Consider the following 25459-nt stretch of genomic DNA (forward strand, 5'->3'; position numbering starts at 1 on the left):
GTGCCTCCATCAGCCAGCTGGACTCTGTTTCACCTCAGACGCCTCTTCTCTGAGTTCTTCGGGACAGCAGCGTTGGCAGTTTTATGCTGTGGAAAAGTCTGAAGCAGTCAAAGAATTAGTTTTATCTGGGAGTAAGTGAATATTTTCTTAGAAAAAAAATATCATTAAAACATATACAGACTAATGGTAACACGATAAGAATTTCACCTGTTCTCCAAAAAATTACAGATATCTGTTAGATGATTGGATGAACACCGCTTCAGTTCCCAATCCTCTCCTCAGGGGGCACCTCAGCCGTTCCATGTATTTGTTAAAATTTCACCACCTGCTGACTTATCTAATTAACGTAATTTGTCAAATTATTGATTAACCTCAAATGGTACGCTGATGTATTTCTAGGATTGTGAATACATGCTGTATGAGTTTATAAACGTATCAGATGTGCAGAATGAATCAGTGAGGTGTTGATTAGCCAAACAAGTTGGGGTAGTTGTCCAGTCCAAAAATACATGGGTGTAAAATACTGGGGTGACTTTAGGAGTCAAACTGTCACACTTTGACAGTGACAATCCTTTAAACATTATTGTGTTTGACTGCCTTTGAGTTTTGCACAGCACTGTGTCTATATCGCTATATGTAGGAAGTGCGGCTAAGGTCATGTACTCAGTGGTCACAGACACATGACTCAGGTGAAGTGTCTGTGGCAGACACTTCACCTGAGTCATGCCCACAAAATGTCAGACAGCCTTATTGGCTAAAGAACGAGAGATTACGCTGATAACATCCTTGTCTGGGGATCCCCTCTGCCACTGACATGCAAGGGTCTGTCCGTCACCTGCGCCAGTGCGGTGGAAAGGGTGATTGTGCAAATGCTGGTTTGTGTGAACCTTCAGATGTTAGAGAATGAACTTCTTGTGATGCATGTTCAAAATATATCAAGATGTGTTTTTGAGGTCTGAAATGTGAGATGCCTGTAATTGCAAGGTCACCGGTTTGAATCCCACTCTTAGCAGAATCGTCATCTCTTGAGCCCCTTGAGCTTGATCGTTAACCCACGAAATGCTCCAGGGGTCTTAGATAAAAGGCTGACCCTGTGTTCGGACCCCAGAATTCACTCTCCGCTATGTATGTGTGCATTTGTATGTCTCACGAGAGAAAATGGTAGGATATGTGAACATTAATGTACCTGTGCACTTACCTGTACCTGAACATTTCTACCTGTGTAAATAGCAAATAAATCATAGTTATCATTATATCTCCCATCTGCCTAAGAATCAAATAATGAATGAGCGTGACCTGTAAGCTGTCAGGTCCAGGGGTAATAGTCATGTGAGCAGAATAGACAGGGAGGTTGTGACGGTATATTTGGGAGCCATCAAGTTTGATGACTTGAAGAGACATGAGCAGGGAGGGCATCCTGACACTTCTTTCCAGGCAATTCTCAGCAGTTTACACATCCCAGTAAGCCCAACCAGTAACAACCAGCAGAAATGACTGAGTCTGTTTCGGTTTCTTTCAGCGTCTTCCCCTGCCTCACAAACTAACACAATATCACAGGGTCCATGGGATGGCATGTAACGCTGCAGATTAGGCTTCTGTACCTGTGATCAGATGGTTATGGGTTCATATCCCATGGCTGTCAGGGTGCTGTCACCATTGGGGTCCTTGAGCAAGGCCCTGATTGCCCTAGGAACACCGGTTGACCCTGATGCCTGATCCTCACTTATAGCATCAGCTAAGTAACATGCAGAACAGTGAAACCTCATATTCATCTGTCTGCAGTCTGGTTTTTTGATAGGTTAAATAAGCCTGTAGGAAATACTAAAGGCAGCATGCACTGGGTGCCCTTTAAGTATGAAGCAATCAGGATAAGGATCAACACCTCCAAGTCTGAAGTCATAGTTTTTAACTGGAAAAGGATACCGCGCCCCTTGCAGGTTGGAGATGAGTTACTGCCTCACCCGGAACAGCTTAAGTATCTCGTGGTCTTGTTCATTGGATGTGGGAAGTATGGAGCAGGGGATGGACAGGTGGATCGGTGCAGCATCAGCAGTTCTGCAGACGGTGTAGCATTCCACTGTGGTAAATGGAGAGCTGAGTTGGAAGCCAAAGCATTTGAATTACTGGTCAATGTATGTTCCTACCCTCACCTATGTTCATGAGCTTTGGGTAGTGACCGAAAGAATGAGATCACAGATTCAAGTAGCAGAAATGAGTTTTCTTCGCAGCGTGTCTGGGCTCAGCCTTTCAGGAGGGGCTCAAAGTAGTGCCACTGCTTCTCTACATCGACAGGAGCCAGTGGAGGTGGTTTACACATCTGCAGTATGTAGGATGCTTCCTGAATAACTCCATGGGGAGGTGTTTTGGGCATGTGCAACCTGCAGGAGGCCCCAGGGCAGACCCAGGACATACTGGAGAGATTATATCTCAGACAGACTGGAACACCTTGGTATCCCAAGGGAAAGGGAGGTCTGGGCATCCCAGCTCAGATGGCTGTCCCCGTGACCCAGCGCTGGATAAGTGGCAGAAGATGGATGGATGGATGGATGGATGGATGGAAACACTAAAGGCAGTACTTTCATGGGAATGCAATGAAACAAGCAGCAGGAGAGGATGCACAGATTATTATTCCAAAAACGCGAACAAATGACTATATGATTCCCTAATTTGAGCTGTTAGCACTTTCTCCAATGACCTGAATTGCAAATGCTTGTGTGTGCTTACTGTGTTTGAGGGGAATCCGGTACGGCTCCATCTGCGTCAGTAATTTACCAAGCCTTGCTTAGGGTGGCCCATTAATAATGTCATGAAACTTTTGATGGGCAGGTATCCGTGTCCTGTCATTGAACATAAATTCCTGATCCCCGTCCCCCAAACCAGCTCCTGCTATTTAGGTCTACTAGAGCTTGGCTTGTGGGCAGTCAGCATTGGCTTTCTGCTGACAGTGACCAGACAGTCAGACTCCTTTGCCGCATCCACTTTGCAGGGGTGCCGCTGAAGACTGGAGCGTGCCAAAGTCATGATTATTTTTATCTTCCGGAACAGGTAATTTTCTTCTCAGATTTCCCACAGATCCCAGTGAAACGTGTCGTGAACCAAAAGAGCCTTATTCATTAGATCAGGCCTAACAATGTCAGCCATCACTGTCTGCCTGCTACATTACAGCAGTGCAAGCCTGTATTAAATGGGATTTTGATGCATGGATTTTACACAAGTTCTTGACTCCAGCTGGCAAGATGATCAGACGCCTACGGCATTCATCAGGGTAGAGATTTGGGCATTCCTTATTAACGGAGAATTTCAGGTTTTGTTCAAACTTTGGGAAATTAGCCGGGGAACTTTAACAGAATATGCACAGTAACATTTTGATCTCTAAAGCGATGAAATATTAAATTATTTATGCCAAGTCTCTGGGTATAACCACTTCTTGGAGCCACAGTAAATTGAATATTAAAAGAGTTTTAAGGGAGTACTGGTATTTCAAGAGGCCACGGAAGGTATTTGTGACACTTTAAGCAGTCTTGTTTTCCCTGGGGCTTTGGGAAATAGGGTTTATTTTGCATTTTTGTATTTATTTTTTCTTTTTATCTCAGGAGTGAATCATGTCTTAAGCCATTTCTTTGACAATTGCAGTATTTCTTTGACATACCTAGTGACCTGGAAGCTAATTTTTATTCTGCCTCTTTGCGACTGCCCCCTTTAAATATGCCAGTATGTTCACCATTTATTATTTTCAGTTTATATAAAAAGGGTATATTTGTCAGCATTCTATGATGACCATTACTATGTATCACCTTTCCCATGAATTTGTTGGTGTCTCCTGAATATGTGTTTCACAAAGAGTGGGGAGACTTGAGTAATTCAATTAATTTAATTATTCAGGGTTACAGGATGGATTTTTGAACTGTTAAAACCTGATTGGCCAATGAAATATCCCCCACCCATGTAAATTACAATGACATGTTGGTCATGGGTTGGGTTTGAATGAATTGAGGTTATGTTAATAGGCCAATAACAATCAAAATGGGTCGAGATCAATAGTAACATTTTATGTAGTACAGTATGTTGGGATTAGAAGCTACTTATGAGCTATGTGGGATATCTCAGGTTCAACAAAAACCTGGAGGGTTGGGGATATGGAATGTGGGTTTTTATACATTAAGCTAATAAAAGCCTGCTGCTTCAGTAAGTTGGGGATATCAAAGATGGGACACCTGACCTCCAGAGGGCAATCAGAGGGTCGTATCCTGTAGAAACATAAGTTAACTTAATTGCCAGTTTTTGGACTGCAGATGCAATTTCATGCAACATAGGGGCAGCATGCAGACTTAACAAATGCAGGATTCGGGCCTCCAACCCTGGGGATGTAAGGTAACAGTGCTAAGCACCCTGAAGTGTCCGGCGTCGGTGCAGATATGTATTAAATATTAGATACTAGATAGATTTGGGGCAGCGTGTGGCTCAGTGGGCTAAGCCTGTGTGCCTGTAATCAAAAGGTCAAAGGTTCAAACCCAGCCTCAGCACGTTTGTAGGTCCTTCAGCAAGGTCCTTGAGCCCCAGCTCCCTGGACACCAGTACAGATAGCAGCCCTTCATGGACAACTTACTCTACAAAGAGCAAGTTGAGGGAGACATAAAAAGAGAGTTTCCCCACAGGGGTCAATAAAGTATTAATTATTATTATTATTATTATTAAAGAGAAGTTTGGCTTCTGGCCTACAAATACAGAAGAAAACGGCACAGTGGCTCCGAACGGGATCATTAATGCTGTGTGCAGGTATCTGTGACCATAGGAAGTATGTATTTAGGACACAGGTGAAAGGCACTAGGAATTGTACCTGTCAGCAGGGTATTTCCTAACGGTGAGCCTGTGCTAATGCGGTTTAATGCGTATCCATTCAAGGTCAGACGCCCAACGCAGCGGGGTTCCCGTCTCACTGTCGCCTTCACTCTTCCGTAATGGGTAAGAGATTTAAGACAGCTGGGTAAAATAACTCAGTGTTTTTGCTTATCATCACTGAAGATTGCACCAGACATAACAATCAGTGATGGAAAGGGCAAAAAAACCCATAAAATGTCAAAATATTTAGCTGAAATAGCAGCCTGAAAAAAATGTATTTGAAATATCCTGGGGTGAAGGATTTACACTTAAATCACATTTTGGAAAGCAGGTCTAGAGTTGTCAAAAAAGGCAGGAGAATGGAAACAGGCACGTCCTGTCACCGTAGCGTTTCTCCTGTGCTTGAACTTGGTGTGCTCACTATGCAGTGAGCCACGTGTGTTATATTACATCTCCGAGTTGTTTTCACAAGCATTGTGCCAAAACTGTAAAGTGAGGCAATGTTCAACTATCAGTGGTGGCATTCCTGCTTCACATCCAAGCTCCTTTCATTGTCACGTGTCTGTAGCATTCCTCCTATCCTCATAATTTGGTTTACCTTTTCTCCTACTTCACTGGATAACTCTTACAGTGGTGTGAGGATTTCAGTTCTTTCTTCTTTTGGATCTTGTAGTCCTTCTGTCTTCATTTTCTCATTGATTGGTTGTGTTTCAGAGGGGGTGGTTGGATATAAACTTGTAGCTGAGCATGAAAGAAATCACATCAATGACCATTTCATTATGGTTTTGGAACTTTGTAACACTTGCTCCACTCTCTTTTTGAAGCTTTGTCCTCTTGTTGAACCCATGTACACTTATTGAACCTGTACCCACGTTTTGAAGTCATCAGCCTCTGCTTTACACCATGCCCTCTTCTTGACGTGTCCTCTTGTTGAAGCTATATTTCACTGTTGCAGTTGTGTTCTCTTGTTGTAGCCAAGTCCTCTTGATTGAAATTTGTCCTCTTGTTGTCACTATCTCCTCTAGTTTGAAACTGTGTCATTTTGTTTGAAGTTGTGTCCTTCTGTCGAAACTGTCTTCTTCTTTACACCACATCCTCTTGTTGATGCAGGGGACTCTTGTCCGAAACTGTGCTCCCTTGTTGAAACTGTCCCCTTGTTTGAAGCTGTGTCCTTTTGCTGACACTGTCGTCTTTATTGAAACTGCATCCTCTTGTTAAAGTGCCATCATTTTGTTGAAACTGTCCTCTTTTTGAAGTTCTGTCATCTTGCTGATATTTTACCCACTTGTTGAGGCATCGTCTTATTCCATCTCGTTGATCGTTTATACTCTTTCTGAAGCTGCTTTACAGTATATTACTGAAGCCACATTATCCTCTTGGACAGCTGTGAAATTACAGGTCAGGTCCTCTGGCTGTGAACTTCCTGCCGGTCACAGCAAGCACCTCCGAAGAATCTATAATTGGGTTTCTCCACCTGTTATCAAGGCCACATCTGATCTCCACTACCTACTTCATCACAACTTGACACTTCAGGAGTAAGCCACCAACGTAATAGTCTTTCATTGGATGTGAGAGCCAGCATTACATTATTTAGAAACCATTCAGCAAAAAAGAATAACCATAATCAATGGGTCTGTACCTGGCATTGTCAGGATCCCCTGTCCATGCCACACAATAAACAGGGGCCTCATTCAACTCAAATGTGTTTTTATTGTCTGCCCAAACGGAGTGGGTAATGCTGCCAGTTTAATTCCCCAGGAATACCAAACTATTTCCATTTAATTGGGATGCGTAGCTCGGGGGATGCCGTTGCGGGGCTGCTCCATGATGGGGAATTATGTGCCTGGGCTATTTTCAGCATCACTGCCTCGCAATTTGTTCTTGATACAGGGAAGTATAGAAATTGGCCAAAATGGCAGATTAACAGGGGTTTGATATGCTTATTTATATGTTTGTTTTTTTTTTTTGGGGGGGGGGGGGGAGGGGGCGGGGTGTACCGAAAAGGTGTACTTAAGTTACGTACGGATTTAGTTTATTTCACTAGTTTATTTATTTATTTGGGAGTAGCCAACCCCCCCCGAATATCCCTAAGCTTCCCCATGTGCTGGATATCTCTCCCACTCTGCCCCCCCCCTCCTCTAGGCTCGAAGTCTGACCGGATTTGAGAGCTTGTGAGTTTCGCAGTTCCACAGCCTGTGCTTGTTTGGCGCTCAGATGTGGAGACGTTCATTTTATTTTTTTCAGGACATTGGCGTAGCATCGCATCCCAAATTGCGCGCTGTCCTTTCAGTGGACGTAATTTTGATCCCTCGTTGTGCAAAATAAACCTCTGTAATATCCGGTGTGACCTTATCTCAGTGTTATTTCCTGCTTAGAATGGTGCTTCATCAGGGTAATCTGGTTGGGTGATGTTATAAAATGTACCCCATCTTTAAATGGTCGTCATTACACAGCAGCATGATATCTTGGGCCGTAATATTTTCTCTTCTGCAGCCTTTGTTGAAATTACTGCCTGTCAATGGAAAACAAACCAAGTGCTTCTTGACACGGTTTTGTACTCCATAGTATTTTTGTTGACAGTGCTCGTAGTCTGACTTTTTTGATATTTAACCCACAAAGTGCTCACACTGCTCCAGAGCATATCTGACAAAAACACATAACGGGCTTACAAAGAAGGTTTTACACTTGCTGAACTTAATTACTGCCGTACATTAAAATATCAAAATGTCATCGCTTAGGAAATATGCAGTAACAATAGTGTTACTTCTTGCATCTTACACTACTTTTGATAGGAATAAATACTTAATTTGCAGCATAGTAATGTGCCCTCTTCAGCTGGGAGAGTAGCAGTATCTCTTCGGTTCAGCTGTTTACCGTCTGTTTTCAGTCGCATCAGCGAGCAGCACTTTCGTGCATTTCAAAATCAGTATCCAATTAAAATGCTAAAGAACAGAGGAAGCTGATTAATTAAAGTACTGATGAGGAATCCACCCCAGTGGTGTGTCAGTGCGACCCATGATTAGAATAAGAAAGTGCCCCCATACTAGTAGGTTAATCCAGGATCATGGTGCAAAAAAGCTTTTGAGTCTATTCCCATTTCATGTCTATTTTCAGCTTTACTGAGAAGGACGTGGTTTGCTGCATTTATAATGTCAAAAGGTTCAAAGATGGGAAAGGTAGCACAATACATGTACATGATGAAATGTGTGCATGAGGCGGGCGAGGGGTGGTAGACAGGGCTGGGTCTTGACGTCATCCGTGCCTAATTACCCATAATGCCTTCTGTTTTGTCTCCTGGCCCCAGAACATACAACCAGATGATCTCCTGTATCTTTTGTTGTTGTGCTCGCCCCCACAATTTTGTCATATCCGACTCCACCCCCATACCCAAAATAATGATCCCGTACAATCCCCCATGCTTCTGTCACAAGGTTCTGTTCGTTCTGTCATAGTGTTTTGCAGCCAGTTTTACCAATATGGCTGACATACTCTATAAAAAGGAATGTTATTCAATTATGTAATAAAGAAAAAAAAATCTGCTTCATTTAATATATATATATATAAACTGCATGTAGTTTTGCATAATTGGCGTGCATATTTAACACGGATTTATTTTATTTTGTTATTTGGCAAATGTCTCTGTTTGTAAACATAATTAGTGTACCTGTCTGGGAATTTCACATTTTTTATGGAAATAGGCATTTTTTCTAATTCCTGGGTGTTGGTTGAGGTACGGAAAGGGCACAGCTGGCACTTTTTTTGTACCCGCGCTCTCGTTCATCGTTAGGTTCCAGTTTGCTCAGCTAATTAAGCTGGCTCATTCAAACCCTTCCTGCAGCGGCAGTGCACACCCCGCTGACGCGGACGAGGGGCTCAGCCCACTCTCTGCATCCTCTTTCTCTGTGCCTCGTCTCCCACGGAAGCGGATTCTCCACGAGGAGCTTCCCCTGACGTGTGACTTTTGCTGTCGGCTTTGTGACCCCGCAGGTGAGAAGATGGCGGCGCAGCTCCCTCGTTTGCTGATCTGTTCCCTGGCCAGCTTCCTGAAACACCTCCTCCTTTGCCATTAACCCCTAAATCTCTTCAGGAATCGGGTCTCGGTTTTCAGGGTGACCCTGGCCTGCAGGCCCCTTTTGCCCAAACTATTAAACATGCCTGCCTTAAATTTACTGAGTGCCCTTTAATGGTTTTTCTTACCATCCCCCCCCCCCCCAATGCCCCCATTGACAACTCATACCACCATTAGTTGCAACTCCCCACCCCACCCTCGCTTGACAACTTTTAACATTTCCATAGTCTTAAGGTTTTCACGGTTTGCATCGTCTTCCATTGCCTAAGATCAGTTCCAAAAACTTCAGAATGGAAGTACAGAGGGCAGTAAAAATCCCAAGATGTCGTTCTTGTCCCGTCTCAAATGTCAAGGATGCATCGGTTCCATCCTTCCCAAACAAGAGCAATCCCACGATTCATTGCATCCCAAGACAAGTTAACAAGATTGGTCTCGCTAAGACCACAAGTATGATCTTTGAGTTCTTGGTATTGAGAAGCAGCCTTGGTCTCCGTCAGAGGTGGTGGTTCAGTGTACGCCTGGTGTGTGTGCTTGGGGAGCTGTGTGTGAGGCTACGGCGTGTGTGAGGATGTGTTCATCTTCCTTTTTGCAGTTGTTATTATCATTTTATTTTCTGATATTAACTTTTCATCCAAAGTCATCTGTAGGACCTTGAGCCTGCCAGATCTTTCCCTGGTCCTCATCGTGTCTGTCTGCCGCAGCGGAGCAGTCGGTGCTCGACTCTGCTCCCTGGGGATGAGTGTCAGCGACTGCCTGATTGGTTTGGCCTGAAAAGCAGGAGATTCCTTATCACATATAAAACATGATACATTTCTATTAACTATGACTGTGGTTGTGTTTCGGTTGGTAATACTACAGTATAGGTTACTGTAAACCATTCCAGATTACCAGGGATCAGGTCTATTTAATCATAATAAAGCCACAGCCTGTTTTCCAATTACATTATTGAAAATATACTTTAAGTAAAGCATCCAGGTCTCCCGCGTGATTTTTCCTCGCGTAGCTAGTTATGCACAATCGCAGTTTGTTACAAGTGAGTTTCACTGTGTGGTCATTGCCAGTTTACAATAATCACCTGACAAAGCCAGGCTATATAGGGAAGGGATTTGTATAACAGGACTGCGCCATGTAGTCTTGGCAATCACCCTAAGTAGAAATGAATTCATCCAATATGATACCAGAAGACACATTCTCTCTCTCTCTCTCTCTCTCTCTCTCTCTCTCTCTCTCTCTCTCTCTCTCTCTCTCTCTCTCTTCCACGGATGGCATGCCACTTTAAAAATACAGTTCAATTTAGTTCTGGAGACTGGAGAGATAATTTTAGGTATTATTTTACAGGGTTTTATTAGCTATGAAAAAAAAGTAATTATAGAGGGACTATATTTTAGAATCCTTCTCGTATCAGCCCTGACCTTTTTTTATTTATTTATTTATTTTTTGAGCTCAATACCTTTTCAAGAGAGTATAAATCCTCCTCCTCCTCCAGCAAGGCCTACCACGCCTGAGTCACGTCCTTCGTTTTGCAGAGTGCAGGAAGACTGTGGGGCAGTGTCCTGTAAAGGAGGGGATCGTTTCTCTGTCTGCTCCACTGTGCCTTTATAATAGGCCCGAATGTGTGGCCAGCAATGATGTCTCTAGGGAACGTCCCGCTCTCCTCCAGCAGGGGGTGCAAGAAGGCCCCTGTGGCCATTTTGCATGGTGCCCTGACATTTTGACCCTGGCTGGAGTTGGGGAGGTCACACTGACAGCCATTAGTCACCTCTATGTGACTAAAACGCTGCAAGAGTTCAAGTTTGGTTGGGTGTTAGTCTGCTCTAGGAGCCCCTGCAAGTAGGTGTATGTGTGTGTGACTGGTGTGTAAGTGTGCCCTGTGATGGGTTGGTGCCCCATCCAGGTGACATATCAAGTAAAATCCACCATGCCCTCAGTCTCAAATTCCTTGTCTTTTAACCGGCATAGTTATTAATTTTTGCGTTTAGCTTTACCTTTCGTTCTCTTCTAGGAAATGGGAGTTACAGGTCTTTTATTGTCCAAGGCAGTCGTTTGTAAATGTCTACATCTTGTGTAGGAGATTCACAGTACAAGAATCCCGTCGTGTAAACACTGTCCCAGATCTATCATGTGACTGATATCCAGTGATTCTCCATGACGACTCGTATTTATATTATTAATGTTTATTTTGAAAGCTTTTCTTTATTATTTAACAAAGTCTCCAGTTGTCATCTAATCATTAGATCATTTCAGTTCCTTGGGGGAGTCTGTCATCGCTGTTGTCTGCGTCGGTGGCGTTTTGATGCATTCGCTGTCATCCCACATGCACTCATTCCGCCTCAAAGACAAACAGTAGACATCTATTCATCTTTGAGTCTACCAAATCCACGACCCTCTCCGTTTAATCTCTGAATACTTGTTTCTTTGAATTTCTAATTACTCGAGTAGCCCTTGTCATAGAGCTTCAAAAGATAAAGATTGTATTCTTAATAGCCTTTTTTTATTTGAGCAGTGCAGGTCTTTAATTATACCCTCTTGCTCCACACAGCCAAGCAAATTATCGGGCCATAGCTGCATATATGTCAGCTTGTCTTTGCCAGACGTCAACGCAGTCGCAAAGTTAATGATCACAGAACAAGCAGCTCATTGAAACATTCAAAGAGTAGAATTCAACAACTGTTGCATTCACAGTTGAAAGAGAGTTACCGTGGAAACACTCTTGCCTTTCTCCAATTCATCCTCATGCACTTAAGCTGTGAGTTCAGACCGTTCGGTAACCCTGACCACCAGGGACAGCATTTCATACACGTCACAGCTAGACATAGGAGGTGGCACGTCGTGTGGGACCTGATTGACACCTCAGAAATTTTTTTAGTTTTTTAACAGAAAACTAAATTTTAAAAATTGTCTCCCAGGGTCTTGAGAGTTTGCAGGCATTAGCCTGGAAAGAATGGCCCTGAAGGGAACTGGATGCATTATGATACAAGAAAAATTACTCATGAATACAGAAAATGTTTGACCCTTCTCTCTTCCCTTGAAATTCTTTCTGACCAACATTTTCAGCAGTTCGTGACCATGTTATATGTGAAATGAAGCAATTTACTTTATTTTAAAAAGTTACTTTAATTTCCCCTACTGGTTGCCCTAAAAACGATGAGTAATGCTTTCGTTTTTGACTCTAATGGTGGAGGAGTTTTCACCTGCTACTCTGGCCTTCCTCTTTCTGTGCAGGGAGTTTGGTTGGAGGGACCCCGAGCTGCCGGAGGTTATTCAGATGCTGCAGCACCAGTTCCCGTCAGTGCAGTCCAACGCTGCAGCCTACCTACAACACCTCTGCTTTGGGGACAATAAGATCAAGTCTGAGGTAACTGGCGCCGCCTACCCGCTCCACACCTCGGTCCAAGTTTGGCCAACATTCTCAAGGGTGGCAAGCAGTTCCATTGATTTGTGTGGCCGTTACCCATGTGACTTGGGGGAGACGACGTATCACAGCCAGATTCTGAATCCATCTCAAGTGTTTTGTGTCTGTGTGTGTGTGTGTGGTGTGTATCTCTGTGTGTGTGTGCATGTATACATATCGTTTTTTTGTCAACTCCCACGATGGCATTCAGAATTCAATGCTGTCCCCCTGGTCTCCTGGATTTCTTTTATTGCACAAAGGAAAGCAGGAAATGTATTTATTTTATTTTAGAAGTTACATTATTACAAAATTTGGCGAAAGCGAAAGGAAAGCATGTGACTAGTGGATAGCAACCTGTTTATACCACAGATGTGTGTTTTTGTTTTCTATGAATAACAGTACTGCCATTAACACACATTAAAATTATAAAAAAATAATAATAAAAATGTAGACAAAAAAGCTAGACTGTGTGGAGTTTGAAAGCAAAATTTGGTTATCTGTCAAATTGTTCTCAATTAGTTTTTTTTCCTTAACCTTTAAAAGTGACCTGTTGTGTTTATTGTGTGTGTGTATATATATGTTTTTTTTCTTACAGTATACAATTACAATTACAAGCACGGCTTTAGCTGTTAATAACACACACTCCAATCCCGCTGACTCTTTTTGAGGCAGTCAGATAGGAGTTGCCGTGGTTCTGTGCGACATCTCATGTGTTCCTCTTGTTCTGGAGCTGGATTGGGGTGTGACTTCAGCTGGGCTTAGCATTGATGGGATGGCCTGTTGGTTGCTAGGGTGATGGCATTAATACGGCGCTACTGCCTGGAATGCAAAGAAGACAGCAGGACTGCCTGCATTGCAAAGTCGTGCTCACTACATGGATTACAGTAAACAGTTGTGTGTAGGTTTACGGATATGTCAAGCTTACACTTATTGGTCTTAGGGTGTATACACATGGATATCTTGCAATAGTAACAATAGTACCAAGTTTCATGTCACAATCCATCAGTCTTCCATAATTTCTTATCTAGTACGGGACCTCGGCAAGCTAAAGGCTGGAGACCCCTTGGACAAGATGATGGTCCATCACAGGTCACATGCACAGGCAACAGTTCACCCAAACCTTTTGTCTTTGCACTTGGGTGACGAACCAAGACTTAACTCATACAGGGTTCACACGCATATGGTCAAGAAATGGAGTTAAACCCCAAATCCAGGTCAGCTAAACATCACGATCCATAAGGAAAAGACAACATCTAGATGAGCATCACCAATTCGGCAGCCAGTAAGAGTGTTTGGTGTAAGACGCTGACACAGCGTTACTCACCAAGGTGATTCATGCACCTCCTTCCCAGCGGTGATGAAGCGGCAGGACAAACGCTGCAAAGTTCAGTCTGTCTTCCAATCGCTGTCGTTTGTCTGACGGTTAATCCGTCATCATTTTCAGGTTACTGCGTACGCCGCTATCGGTCTATCATTCTTCACGTTTATCGGGAACATTGTGACGGAGGAGGTTCTTCATCCTCATTTTCGGTTATAGAGAAGTGTAACTAATGATGCACTAGCTAGCAATACTGAGGCACATAGATTCAGAATCAGCCAGCATTATAGTGGTTCTTCTCATCTGCGTGGCAGGAGAATTTTACCAGAGAATTTCAGGCTAACTACCTTGCTGATGGGTACTACGACCTGGTTCCTCTGGGGACATGAGCTGGCAACCTCCAGCTTACGGGGCCACGTCCCTGCCTACACAAATCCACCACCTTGCGCTGAAGTAAAAAATGGAATTGCTCACTGAGACAGGTGGGAATTGTGCACACTGCAGAAAGCTTGTTTTCGGCACAGGCGGGGCGACTGGCCAACACTGTTTGATCAGAATCTACAGTCTCGGGTTTCAGGCTTGGCTCAGAGATATCAGCGTGACCGCAAACGCATAGTGGTCACACTCCTGCATGCAGGCTGCCCTGTCGTCGAGATCATTGGCACCAATTTAATCAGGGGCACTGATGCTTTCGTGATTTTAATATCTCAATTAGTACCAAGTTATGAGATATGTAAGCAGCAAATAAGATGGACCATAGTTTCTCTAAATGTCACCCACACGGGAAACGTACATTTGTATCACCACGCATCCACCAACACGACACACATAAATCTGCACTGGACTTCCAGCTGGAAAAAAACGTAGAATGACTTCCACTGGATTTACGCTTCTGTCTGGCAGAGACAGTGGTACACTGCTTACATAATGCATTTAGGGCAACATGAGTGCTGTGGTCAGCAGGATATACTGCATGTGTTATTATAATAAATGTTTAAGCCGACAAAGGTGCCTGCTTGAACTTATGTACACCCACAACCCTGTACTGGATAAGTGGTTGGAAGATGGATGGATGGATATATAGATATAGAGCTGTGAAGTAGAGTCCCACATAGTTTGTATCGCTGCCAGGAGCACAATCAGGTATCTGCGGTGTGAGAGGGCCTTGCATGGCTGTCCCATTACCCACTTCACCTCTGGCACTGCCTCCCGTAGCTGTGGCATGCAGAGGAGCCACACAGCAGCAGGGGATCCTGGGATATTGGAAAGCGGGGTAGCTGGTCCACAGTGACCGCGGTGCACGGAACAGGGACTGGCCCCCATCGATATGGGAATAACATTGATGTCCTCTGCCTTTCGTTGGGGGGGGGAGGAGGGGGGTATGGAGCAGCTGGCAGAGGTGAGCAAATCACGAAGTGGATGTAAGCCTCCGGCGTTTCATTTTGAGCGGAAGGAAGGAAAGAATGAATGAAGGAAGGAAGGAAGCAAGCAACCAACCAACCAAGCAAGAAAGAAAGAAAGTAAGAAAAACCAATACCAAGAAGTGGCACTACAAAAACATCCAATACTAAAGATCTCACTGACCCTGCATAGAAAAAAGTGGTGATTCCTGCTTTCTGGAAAGATGCACCACATCTTGGTGGCCGTCGCTGAACTTCCTCTTGACGCTTTCCTGCCTCTCGCCGGCAAATACACAAAGCTTGTGGCTTTGAGCGTTTCATTCGGCTCCAGCCATTGACTAATTCAAACCTGCGCTGACCTTTCGGTTACCGCTGATGCCCCCCTGTCCGAAATGGGGCTGCACAGCCCTGATCCCCTGGGCATGGACATTCTGGTCATGTGTCGCACCATTGTGGTTGACATCACTTCCTGTTTGAAGGGCTCTCCAGAACCAGCTTGCTGTGCAGCAGGAGATCATCACCATTCAAGAGCCATTTGTTGGTTTGCCGGGTGGCCAGTGGCCTCTGTTCTGTTTCGTGTGTCTGTTTCTATCTCAAATTTGGAAAAAAGACACCCGCACCTCCCTGACATGAGCCGAATTTACGGCACAGTCACACGCTCCTGTGACGCACCTGTGTGCGCTGGGCGTGCTTCCTCCCAAAGGCCTCTTCTTGGCTTCCTTGGATCTCGGCAAAAGCCCTTTATTTCGTCTGTTGTCTCAAGCCCCTGAACATCTGTCGCCTCTTAAGGATCACAGTAATTAACGGTGCTGCAGCCGTTGTGATAAGGGTCCTATAGGAGGCGGCGAAGCCTGAAGCGGGAGGCATTGCCGTTCACAAAAGGAGGCGACTTGCCAAAACGAGTGCCGGATGAAGTGCGAGGCATGGTTTGGGATTCCCGCCGTGGAGACTTTTCGCTGTTCGCTCGTACCCGCGCACAAAAGCGGATTTGTTCAGCGGGTATCATCTGAATATCTCTTGTGTATCGTTGTGTATTGAATTTAACAAGTTTAACGTGCTGTTTTATTATTGTTAACAAATGGTTGTGCATGAGTCATCGGCAGACAAGGGAACAGAATGATGTAGGGATCTCTGTTAAACGTCTGACTCTCCTTCCTGAGACAGGCGGCAGCCCTACCCTCAAACTATTAGCACATTAGCTAGCAAATTGCTAGAAAAATCTTTAATATACAGTATATTGAAAAAATTGTTTTAATTGTTGTTAAAATAGTATAGGTTCCCATTATATCTGTGGTTTCCTATATAGTTGTTTTCACTCAACTTTACTAAAACCTTCTTTTCGCAAGCGGTTGACATTGTACTGGGCTCACAGACAGTCTTGGGATGCCTGCTTAATTCTGCAAAAAAAGTCTATTGGTTTCATAACAAAAGACCATTGACAGGCAACATTTAACATATCTGCACATATCTTTCGCACAGACATTTTCTTTTTATTAAGTGCCATCATTTTCCGACTGACTCAGTTCTGTTCTTGCCAATTTGCTAGTAATTGCAATTGTAGTCATTAGCTCCCAAAGGGGTACTTAACACCAATGTTTGGTGTTTTATGTAAATGCAAAGGTGTTATTAATTAAAAAAGCACCCAATCAGACTGCTTGTCAATGAACTTTTTAACTCAGAACAGCTCATTTAGAACTATAATTTGGGTTTCAATTTATTACTAATTGAAATTAATGTTTTACTTAAAAGTGTTTATAATGTTACATATTTTTGTAAACAAATGAATGAACTAAGGATTTATATTATAAAACCAATAAATTAGCTAAATTTTTACTGAATTATACAAGCGTCACAATACTTTCTGTGAGTTCTGTATGTAACTGTACCTCATTGCGTTCGCCCTAGAGAGTAACAAACTCATCTACAAATGACGCCATACAGTATATGATACTGGTTTTCTGTGGTCATAAGTATATCTTCCTAATTAATTAATTCAGTAGTTTTTTTTTTGCTTTGCTTGCTGTTTAGCTGACTTCTTTCTGCTTTACTTTCTGTGGTTAAAACTTTCTGGCTGCCTCTACATATAATCAATTTCAAATTTCAGTTTTTGTTTCAGTTTTGACACCCATGAGTCATGAGCTTTTAAGGGAGCGCGTTTGTTTTGAAAATAGCTGGGTTTTTTTTTCAATTCCAGAAGGCTTCAGAAGTGAACAAAAACAAACAATTCTCTGAATTTAATTTATTTCTCTTTATTTTTGGTAAATCGCAACCCAGTTTTTTTAACTGATGAAATGCAGCTTTGTTTTGAAGTGCTCAACAAATAATGTCCTGCTGCAAAAATACTCGGGAGCCGTTATATAACAATGAAATAATTGTACATATTAAAAGTATTATAGATCCAGATATTTGTAAAACTAATTTCTGCCTGTATGTCATAAACAAGTTCACTGAACCTTTCAAAGATTATCTCTGTTATTGTTTACATGGTTAGATTGTTACTATTGTTAGCTAGACTGGCAGCCATTTTGGTTGCCAGAAAGCAAGCAAAGCAAAAAAAATGTAAATACAGCAGACATAGGACCTCCACAAGATGTCTGTTGTTATGAAAAATTCACGAAAAACTGAACTACTACAGTAGCATCGCATGCATAAAAAAATACCCATGACCAAGACCAGGGTGGATCTTAGTGGCATGCGAGAGGGAGTACCTGGAGAAGCTCCTTTAGGAGGTAAACTCAGACCCAAGGACAATAGCAGGAGAAAGTTTATCTTCAGCCAAGTAAACTGTCCTTAGGATACCGGATCTCTCACTCAATAAGAAAACTGGGAACATGGGCACTGGGAAGTGGAAACTCCCCTTGTCAGCTACTGAAGGATCTATTCTTTTGGTCCCTGTATGCTTAGCATCTGACCCTTACCGGAATACCACCACGCTACTGCACTTGCTGACCAAGACCTTCAAACATGACTACCTGTCACTTTAATAACCCCTCCGCCCTCCCCTCCAGATACCCCTCGCCTTTTCTCCTTTCTACTGACTGTCTTGCCAGAAAAACAAATGTCTAGGTGGCACGTTTTCAAAATGTGATCAGCCCTAGCACCTGAGCCACGCTGCACCACTTCTGAGAATTCTGTAGCCCCAACACAGCAGAAAGCCACTTCACTGGAGACAATGTAAGCCAATCAAAGTGGGCCAGTATCAGCTTACCGAAGGCATATGTCCATCTGTCTGCCTTATCCTGTGTAGGGTTGCAGGAATCCTGGACCCTACCACAGGAAGACATACTTGATGCTAATACATACTCTGTATGTGTGTGTGTATGTGTGTGTGTGTGTGTGTATGTGTACCTTTCTTCTTAGTCGAAGAAAATGTTTAAAGCTATTTGTCTGTGTACTAAGTGTATACCTGCAAAAAAAGACAAATTCTACATTTTCATATATGCAAATCAACAGAATCACTATAAAAAATAACAAGAATTGCCTCTGCTCTCCAAAAAGTTACTGATATCTTCTTGGACGGCTAGACGAACACCGATTCAGTTCCCAGTCCTCTCCTCAGGAGCACCTCAGCCATTGTAGGTGTTAAATTTCACCACCTGCTGACTTATCTAATTAACATAATTAGTCAAATAATTTGATGAGGTATTGATTAACCTCAAATGGTACGCTGGTGTATTTCTAGGATTGTGAATACATGCTGTATGAGTTTATAAATGTATCAGATGTACAGGATGGTTTGTGTTGGGCGTGCAGATCCGGCGGCAGGGGGGCATCCAGCTGCTGGTGGACCTGCTGGACCACCGGATGAGTGAGGTGCACCGGAGTGCCTGCGGGGCGCTGCGCAACCTAGTCTACGGCAAGGCCAACGACGACAACAAAATCGCCCTGAAGAACTGCGGTGGCATCCCCGCGCTGGTGCGGCTGCTGCGCAAGACGGCGGACGTCGAGGTCCGCGAGCTCGTTACAGGTAGGGTTCGCAGGGGATGGTACACTGCGCCAAATACAACCAGAAGGTTATGGGTTTAAGTCTAGGTCTTAAGGATATAAGTTGTGGAAGTAGCTTTGGATTAAGCGGAATGACTAAACAGCTATATCATATATCCTTTATGATTTATAAGTACCACTAAATATCAGTAATACAATGGGATATATACAATACGTTATGTAATTCAAGAATCTAGATTTAAGATGTGGTGGTTGGTGGTGATTATAGGTTTAAATCCCATGGGGTGGGAAGGAAATGCTTTGCAAAACATTGATAGAGATGTGTGTTTTTTACTGCCATGGCTGAAAATTGTTCATTTTTAGGTTTCCTCTCGTGTGGCTGTCAATAGCTTGTTTGGTAGCTGTACAATATTGAGGCCTGACTGCTAGTTATCTGTTCCCATTGACCTCTCTGATAAAAATACATCCAGCCTTGTGGGGAAAACATAGGTCACCTTGGCGACAACATCATGTGATGTGGGGAGTGTGAGGTAGTCCAGAGTTTACTGGTGCAGTTTATTTTAAGGAATACAGGTGTAAGGTGGAAAGGGTTTTGAAAATAGGCTTCTGGGTAAACGAACATAACATGTTGACAAGATAGCAGGGAGAGGCCATGCACTGAACATGTGACCCAACATGTGTAGGTCTTTGGGTTCAAGATGAAGACGGGCTTGAGTCCAGAAATAATCTGAAAACAATGCACCAATTGCTGTTTCTCAACCCAATCCCTGGGGACCCTCAGACGGTCCACATTTTTTTTTTGCTTCCTCCCAGGACTGTCTGACAGAGAGCTGGGAGGGAGCAAAAACGTGAACCATCTGGGCATCCCCAAGGACCAGACTGACAAAAACTGCTGCATCGGATCATGAGTAATCAGTAGAAGTAATCAATATAAAATATAACATCACCTGACTTACCATCTCAGGAGAGATGCATATCCCCCCCCCCCCCAACAGTAACTGTGGTATCTGACAAACATTCTCATTCGAAAGCGCAGACATGTAAACTGTGGTATTGTAGCTTTTGGTGAGAAAACAGCCGGCATATAGAGTCATCAGTGTGTGAAATGTGACAGACTGTGCCTGTGTTTACAGCTGTGCTTACGGGCATGTTCATTAAAGCACATCTGTGAGAGACCTCGTTCATGAAAGGAAACAGTTCCTCTCCCCACTCACTTCTCGCGTTCTGTTTCCAGTATTCTGGCATTTTTTTGTGTGTGTGTTTATTTCATGCTTGAGTAATTTTTTGCATGATGTTTTCCCGAAACAAAATAGGATTTAGCTCTCATTTTGAATAAATAAAAATAAAAGACTTTTTTTTTTTTTACCATGCTCATAGCTTTTCCGATTAGCCGTGGTTGTAATGTAACCTGAACACAATCGTCACATACTAAAGATGCATACTCACCATTCCGGTAATTCATCCTGGTCCACTTCCGTCCAGCTCAGTTCATCCTAAACTGTCCTGACAGCTCTCCGCGGTGAGTCCGGCAGGAAAACGTTTTTCAGTACTGTCCCAGTTTCTTGACAGCCCAAAGTAATCTTTCTTCACCATGCCTTTCTACATTTAATAATTAATCACCCATTGTGAGTGAGGAGGAACTTCATGCACTTTGAGATTCTTTGGTTCATTAAGCCTGGCAATCGTTGGGCTTCTGTTGACTTTCTTTGGTGTTCAAGACCAGCTGAAGCTTCGGCAGGGTTGTCCCAGGTACATGCAGTGTTTGCTGCGATCTAGACGCTATTATTAGTTTCCAGATTCATATGGATACAGGGAACTCTTGTAACCTTTCGCAGAGTAGCCTGCTGTTGGCATTATTACAGTGGGCCATCTACAAAAATGAGAAGCAGTAGCTTGTTATTTCAATCACACCCGGCCTTTTTGAAACATTCTGACTTGTGGCAGAAATCAGAAAGAAGCAATATCATTACTATTGGCCATTGAATTTATTTTTGTTTAAAATGTATTACATTGGGGGCGGCATGGTGGTGCAGTGGTTAGCACTGTCGCCTCACACCTCTGGGACCCGGGTTCGAGTCTCCACCTGGGTCACATGTGTGTGGAGTTTGCATGTTCTCCCCGTGTCGTCGTGGGGTTTCCTCCGGGTACTCCGGTTTCCCCCCACAGTCCAAAAACATGCTGAGGCTAATTGGAGTTGCTATATTGCCCGTAGGTGTGCATGTGTGAGTGAATGGTGTGTGAGTGTGCCCTGCGATGGGCTGGCCCCCCATCCTGGGTTGTTCCCTGCCTCGTGCCCATTGATTCCGGGACAGGCTCCGTACCCCCCGCGACCCAATAGGATAAGCGGTTTGCAAAATGGATGGATGGATGGATGTATTACATTGGCATCTTGTGACGAGGCAGTCGGTGTTTGGGTTTTATTCTGAAAAATTAGTCTTGTCCGTTTTTTCGTTTAGTGAATTAAACATAAAGACTCTTCAACAGAATATCTGTATGCAAACACTGGTTTATTGTAGATTTTCTCAAAATGGGAGCAGAACAGGGAACAGACAGTCAAGGAGGCAGGCAAAGTGCGAGGGGGGGGGGGGGGGGGGCTGACAGAATAATGAAAAAATAACGCTACCATTCGTCTGGTGTCACTGCAGGCCTCCCCCAGACTGCACACACATTGGGTGAGGGGGCAGGTTCAGGTAAATTAACCTCCACACTCACTGTTGTCTGCCCCCCCCCACCCTCCAAAGAGATGTTTGCTTAATTTTTCTGCTTTGTTCAGCTCTATTGACTTCAGTTTATTTGTGGTAAACGACATGGACTAATTAGTGCTTTAGTAATCTATTAGCACATTAACTTTCAAATTAAAGGTAGAACCTGTAGATATACAGTTTGTATTGATGCATACAGTACAATGAGGAATACTTTAGAATTATTTATCTGATACAGATATGTGTAAATCAATATATTAATATCATGTTAATAGATTATGTTTATCAATTAAAAGCATATTTGTCACCTTACGTACATACGTTACTTTAATGCCTGTAATTGAAAATAATGGCACAGATTGATATTGCGTTTTCCTTCACTATAGCATCTTTTAAATGTTACTGTGTGTAAGAATGCAGGTGTATCACCTTTCGCTAATGTGATGCAGGATGGAATATGACTTTCTCCATCTCGGTCACACACCAGCTTCCCCGTTATCTCTGAGAGCCATCGAGGCTTGTGAGATGTAAGCAGCCGCATATCTGAGAAGATGATTGTGATGCGTATCAGTGTTACAATCACATACCTTTTTTTTCCCTCTTCAGTCAGGATCCTGCATCACCTCTGAGCCCAGGATGACAGTCACCTACCTTAGAGGAACGCTAATCAACACTGGGAGGTTCGAATTTTGTTCCCAAGTTCCAAAGGACCCTGTCCTGGTTTGTTAAGCATGACCGTGGAGCTAATATATTAATTGCTAATTAATTAAAATTTAGTTTTACAAATGCGTAAGCCTAGATCATGCTATTCTGAATGACTGCATTAAAAATCAGAAAATGGATTCCCTAACTCACCTTTTCAGTTAGGGAGATAAATACATAGCAGTGTATTTGTCACTGAACAAAGCAGGAGATTTAACGTTAGGGTTTAATGTACGCACATGATTAGGCTAATCTGCCAGACTTTATTGTCTGAATTGTTAACTTTGGATGGCCCATAAAAGACAAAATAAAACAAATTACACAGTGCATTCAAATATGCCAAACTATTAAGGCTGAAATGGATTGTGGGGGGGAGAGGGTCAAAGAGCGGGCGGGGTCGAACTCACAAAGGGCCCCAGTTGTTGCCCCTTGTTATTGGTGCTTCCTGCAGTCGTCCAGCTACGTGATTGGTGAAGTATAGGCGCGGAAGCTGTTTTCCATGGTAACTGAACAAATTGCACTCCTACGGAGTGCATCATAAAGAGCACACCTCTCTGTGTATTTATAAAGCACTCACGGGAGAATTTCTCAGAGTGGGAAAAGACATACAGATGTCATAAACATCACCAAGTTATATGGAAACCCAGAACAATTAAGGTTTTTCTAGTCATATTTGACACAGGCAGAATGATGGTGACTGTCGTTCAATTAATAAAATCAATAAAAGTTCTGCATCCTGTATATTGTGTAAGTAGGATAAGTAATGCCTGGATGCACTCATCTGTGATCTGTGTTTGTAAAATGTAAACCATGTACCATTCATACAGATTGTTGAGAAAAGATGTGGGTCGTTTGTGGTTTAAATGCATCAGATCATTTTATCCTTTGGTTCTTTATTGTAAGGAACATGTCCACAGGTACCAAATCAAATACGCAAACCATGCGGGCACTAGATAATGAGTTTCTGTCATTTCCTGCTTCTGGGATGCAGTGACGAGAGCTCATCTAACGGGGAAAATAATGAATTAGCTTGTTGTTTTGCTCCACACTGAGAAAATGAAATTTGAAGTAAATAAAATCAATTTTCTGCCTTGTTTTGTATTAGGGCCTGCGTGCAGTTGATGTATACATTTCTCAAACTATTGGTCATCTCGTTTTATTGGCAGTCCACGGTCACAAATATATTTTAAATATGTTTTTCAGGCTTAGAGCTCAGGAATTGCTGTGATTTATTATGCAGATCACGTCTTTATTTATACCGTCCTTGTGAGTGGTAAAAATATCAAATTACGTACGGTAAGTGATCCATTTCGAAATAATATTTGTATTCTTAATTAAGCGAATGCTGATACCGTACTTTAGAAGTAAGATTTCACCTCAAGTAAGTGAGAAATTTCAGAACAGGCAAATGTCACGTTTGTCAAACTGAAAACGTCCCGATTTGTTTCTGTAGGTAACATCTCGCTCCCTCGCTTTACCCATAATGCACCGCTAATAGAATTTAAATCAGTTTGTGGCACAGATACGCGCGGCTGTAGCATTCGCACACATCGTCACACATCCAGGCCTTTAAGTCGAGAGGAAAGGGAATCGCTGAACAGTTTTCGGGGGCCGTTCCGTGCTTCCACTGGAACATTGTGATGGGAATAGGTATCAGCTCGCAGGAGTGTGGCACGACACCTACACTAAGGCAGATGTTCTGCTGCCGAGCGAGCGAGGAATGCCAATGAAATACAGTATTCATGGGTTAAGCAGAATAACAAGTAGCGCCGCAGCCAGGTAAATTTCTCATAATACGCTCGAGCGTGAAATACCTTGTGCGCCCAGAGTAATACGGGAAACTTAAGCGGAGGATGCCGTGTTTCTCTAGCATAGTGTGAGCTTTGTGGTACTTAACCTTCTCACCATTTAATAACAGGGCGTCTTAAAGTGTACAGGCTATACAAGGACTGAAATAGTGTGGTTAAATACATTGCAAAATATATATGTATATATGTGTGTATATTGTGTATTTCACAGGGATGTATATTACATTTGCAAGATATGCTTTGGTTCAAAGACAATGTCTTGGTATGTATTTACATTTTTGCACCTATCTTTATTGAGCAGATGCTTTTGCAAAAAGCAACGTATAACTGAGGCAAATGGCACGTCACAAACATATTGTTCCCATTTAAGTGCAGCCAGGCTGATCTACTGATGAATACCCAGGTCCTATTGTAAGCAACATCTTCCAAACTAAGCAAAAACCTAATAAGACAACTATTCAAATATGCAGAAAGTGTAATGTTAGTGCATTCAGGAGACATGGGGTGGTGTTAGGCTTGTATTGATATTCTGGGAACAGATGGGTCTTAAGGCGTTTCGTGAAGATGGAGAGGGAACCTGAGGACCGAATGTGGTTCGGCAGCTCGTTCCACCATAAGGGAACCACGCATGAGATACATCTGGAGTGAGACTTCTTGTACAGTATGGTGAATGGAGGCAGTATGCAGTAACTCTGTAGCATTAACATTGTTTTCCATTTTTTGAAAGGAACGTCGTCATTGTACCTGTCAGCGTCCGAGCCAGGGGTATAACTAAGTCCTGCTCCACATCCTATTTTTGCCAGAACATGAAGCGTGATTGTGTTTGATTTATCCAGGAGAGAGGGAGGGACGATAGCATGCTGGGGATGGTGTAGGTTGGGTGTGGTTGGTGCCGATATCCCAGCTTGCACCTCATGACACGGCAGCAGTTAAACCCCAAACACTGGCCTTCCTGATGAGTCTGGGGATCCATTGCAATTCTCCGGCTTTGTACGCTTGCTTAGAGCGGGTCTGGGGTGTCACTGCAATATGAGGCAGCAGACCACGGACGATCGACCCACTCACGGTGTCCAAGACCAGGAAGCGAGACAGGAGAAGAGAGAGGAGTTCACTGTCTCTGAAGGTCATCCGGTCTCACTTCGGTTTGAGAGAACTACTCCGGCTATTGATCACATCCACTAACCTATCGGGTCAGATCATGAACCAGCAGAATCACTGTTAATGTCATTTTCCCCTTTTTCCTCCCTATTTATTTTTAACATGCCCTGCACTACAGTTTAATTAC

General features: G+C 43.2%; 1 protein-coding gene across 4 annotated transcripts in view; it reads left to right on the top strand.

Moving 5' to 3' along the window:
- LOC125708726 (catenin delta-2-like) overlaps positions 1-25459 on the top strand; it is a 260750-nt gene that overhangs the window by 160065 nt on the left and 75226 nt on the right. For all 4 annotated transcript variants that reach the window (XM_048976476.1, XM_048976477.1, XM_048976479.1 and 1 more), the window contains exons 9-10: positions 12131-12263; positions 18771-18984. In XM_048976476.1, the coding sequence (XP_048832433.1) occupies positions 12131-12263; positions 18771-18984 (347 nt within the window). The remainder of the gene's footprint in view (positions 1-12130; positions 12264-18770; positions 18985-25459) is intronic.

This window comes from Brienomyrus brachyistius, chromosome 15 (assembly GCF_023856365.1).
Source record: "Brienomyrus brachyistius isolate T26 chromosome 15, BBRACH_0.4, whole genome shotgun sequence".
In the NCBI taxonomy this organism is placed as follows: domain Eukaryota; kingdom Metazoa; phylum Chordata; class Actinopteri; order Osteoglossiformes; family Mormyridae; genus Brienomyrus; species Brienomyrus brachyistius.